Source organism: Tribolium madens, unplaced genomic scaffold (genome assembly GCF_015345945.1).
Source record: "Tribolium madens isolate multiple individuals breed KSU strain unplaced genomic scaffold, Tmad_KSU_1.1 Scaffold_19;HRSCAF=116;Tcas5.2_LG9, whole genome shotgun sequence".
NCBI lineage: Eukaryota > Metazoa > Arthropoda > Insecta > Coleoptera > Tenebrionidae > Tribolium > Tribolium madens.
The window spans coordinates 3,378,655-3,381,734 of NW_025400983.1; the positions used below are offsets into that span (position 1 = coordinate 3,378,655).

The 3,080-nt window shown below is 36.1% G+C and overlaps 1 protein-coding gene across 1 annotated transcript; it reads right to left on the reverse strand.

Moving 5' to 3' along the window:
* Positions 1-990: 990 nt before the first annotated feature.
* Positions 991-2,535, reverse strand: LOC123015864 (enolase-like). The gene is given in 3 exon segments (XM_044415897.1): positions 991-2,183; positions 2,234-2,381; positions 2,428-2,535. Coding segments are annotated over 3 exon segments (1,329 nt in total). The 5' UTR covers positions 2,434-2,535; the 3' UTR covers positions 991-1,008.
* Between the last annotated feature and the right edge of the window lie 545 nt (positions 2,536-3,080).

Below are 3,080 nucleotides of genomic sequence, written 5' to 3' on the forward strand. Positions count from 1 at the left end.
TGACACGGAAAAAGGGAGAGGACAAGACTGTACACGTGTGATAAATAAAAACTTTTATTAATAAATTTGTTTTATTTTTGAGGAAATTTGAAATCACGCCCTGCGTATTTTGCTTTAGTTCTTAATTTCTCCTCAATCCTCAAAATTTGGTTTGAGGAGGAGACAATTGGAAGCTTTTTTATCAATGGCAGTTTGGATGACTTAAACGTAAATATATATACAGTAAAACCATAAAATACACAGAGTGAAAAACGTAAAAGCGCAAAAACGTAGAAATTTAAATACCCAACTTAAAAAATATATACAGAGGGTCCTAAAAAAACGTAAAAGATTTTGTCGGTTAATTGTCATGTCAGTATAAGAAAAAATCTCTTATAAACCTATGACCAAAAATGATTCCTAAGAGAGTTAAAGCCTTTCGAAAATAATAAATGTCTTTTTTTTTCAATTATTTTGATATCCATTCAAGATAACTTAAAAAAAAATAGACACGAGGTAAAAAAATCTTTGAGGAGATGTATTTCTTTTTAGCTTTTCATTAAAAAATGTCTATTCTATTATTTTTTGAGTTTTCTCAAATTGTCCTTAAGAGGCATTTCCGGACATTTTGTATCAAAAATTACGAATTTAGATAAAAAAGTATACTTCAGAATTTTCATATGTAAAAAACTGAAAATGTAATAATTTTTTTATTCCAGTATTTTTCTTTATTTTTACATTAGTTTTTTTGCTTTACTTATTAATCTATGTACCTATCGTACTCGAAAAAGTATATTTATTGCAGTGTTTTATAATATTTTCTTTTATTGTTGCCTTGTATTTTTTCTGTTAAAATCGGTTATAACGTTTTTTGGATTTTTGGAGACTCGGCATTGGAAACTAAGGGAAAGAAATTGAGTTAAATTGAGGATTATTTCCAGGAGGGAAATATCTCGTGGGTGCCACGGAAAAGGGAGAGGTCAAGACTGTACACGTGTGATAAATAAATTTTTTATTAATATTTGTGTTTTAATGTGGGAATTTGAAATCCCGTCCTGCGTATTTTGCCTTAGTTCCTAATTCCTCCTCAATCCTCAAAATTTGGTTGTATTTGGCCAACCTCTCGGACCTGCAAGGGGCTCCAGTCTTGATTTGCCCGGTCGAAAGCCCCACTACCAAGTCGGCAATGAAGGTATCTTCAGTTTCACCKGARCTGTGRGASACCATKGTKCCCCAACKGTTCMKTTTGGCCAAWWGGTGSGCTTMMATSGARTCYGTAACCGAACCGATTTGGTTAACRTTGAGGAGGAGACAATTGCAYGCTTTCTTCTCAACGGCAGTTTGGATGCGTTTGGGGTTGGTGACTGTGAGGTCATCACCGACGATTTGGATATCAGTGGAGGAGGTTATAGCCGACCAGGAGTTCCAGTCGTCTTGGTCGAAGGGATCCTCAATGGAAACCACCGGAAACTTTTTGATGAAGCCTTTGTACATCTCGAGGAGTTTTTCCCCGYAAATCCACTTGCTTTTGTCAGATTTCGGGTTTTTGAAGTCCAAATCGTATTGGCCGTCTTTGTAGAACTCGGAAGCGGCAATATCCATACCGATGTCGATTTTGCCCTCYTACCCCGCCTTCTTGATCGCTTCGATGATCAAATTGAGGGCATCTTCGTTGTTCTGGATGTTGGGGGCGAAACCACCCTCATCCCCCACCGCAGTGGCGTCCAAACCAAACTGCGCCTTGATCACATTCTTCAAATGGTGGTAAACCTCACTCCCCATCTTCATAGCCTCAGTGAAGGACTTGGCCCCCGTTGGCAAAATCATAAACTCCTGCATGGCCAACTTATTCCCAGCATGGGAGCCCCCATTTATCACATTAAACGCCGGGACTGGGAGCACTATATCCTGATTTCCAGCCAAATCTGCTAGATGTTTAAATAGGGAGACTTTTTTCGTCGCTGCACCAGCTTTTGCCACGGCTAGAGACACCCCAAGGATGGCGTTTGCCCCCAGTTTTGACTTGTTTTCAGTCCCATCAAGGTTTACCATAAGTTCGTCTATTTCACACTGTTTGGTTACACACAACTTTGATTTGATCACTTCTGGGGCTATAAGCCCCACGTTTTTGATGGCTTTAAAGACTGATTTTCCGTGATAGTTTGCCTTGTCTTTGTCTCGAAGTTCCAAAGCTTCGTGGACCCCTAAATATATTTTTTTTATTTTTGGATTTTTGAAGGAGAGGGGTCAATACCAGTGCTAGCACCAGATGGGACTGCAGCTCGGAAAAGACCCAAATCTGTGATTAAGTCAACTTCAACAGTGGGGTTACCACGAGAGTCAAAAATTTGGCGAGCGTGGATTTTTTTAATCAGAGTTTTTGTAGCTGAAGAAAAAGCCCTCTAAAAATTGATTTCGAGAACGTAGAAAACTAAAAATTAATCTAACCTTCATTATCAGTATTATATCACTCAAACTCTGTTCAAAAATTGAAAAATTATTATTAAAGTTAAATTCGTCACCAGAAAATTGAAATTGTCACTGTCATTGTCTCTGTCACCAACCATGTTTCATTCAGTTTTTTTCCTTTTTCATAATTTCCCGTCAATTTGTTTAATTGAAAAAAAAAATTTTTAAATCTAATTCATTTTAAAACTGTTAAAATATAAACACAAAAATATAAAATATAAACAATATAAACATAAAAAAAATAAAAATTTGAAGAAGTATAAATTATTTTTCAACGACTCTAACAGTAAAGTAAGTTTTTCCTCTCTAATTTCTGAAAGAAAAGTGGCCATTTTAGTATAATCTCCTTGGGTTGTAGAGTTTGTCTCCCTCATCTGTCAATATTACACTAAAAAAAATCTGCTGTAAACATCATAGTCCGGTCAAAATAAACATTTTAAATAACTAAAATTCCGACAGAGCTAAATTTTGGTGGAGATATTGAGTACACCATTAGGAATAAAGTGTCAAAAGTCCCCATCGATCCCATGTGTGCTAAAAAAGTTATTCGGGGTCAAAGGTCGAAATTTGACGTTTTTTAGATTTTTTTCGAAAACGGTAAGTTTTATCAAAAAAGTAGCCCAGACAAAAAA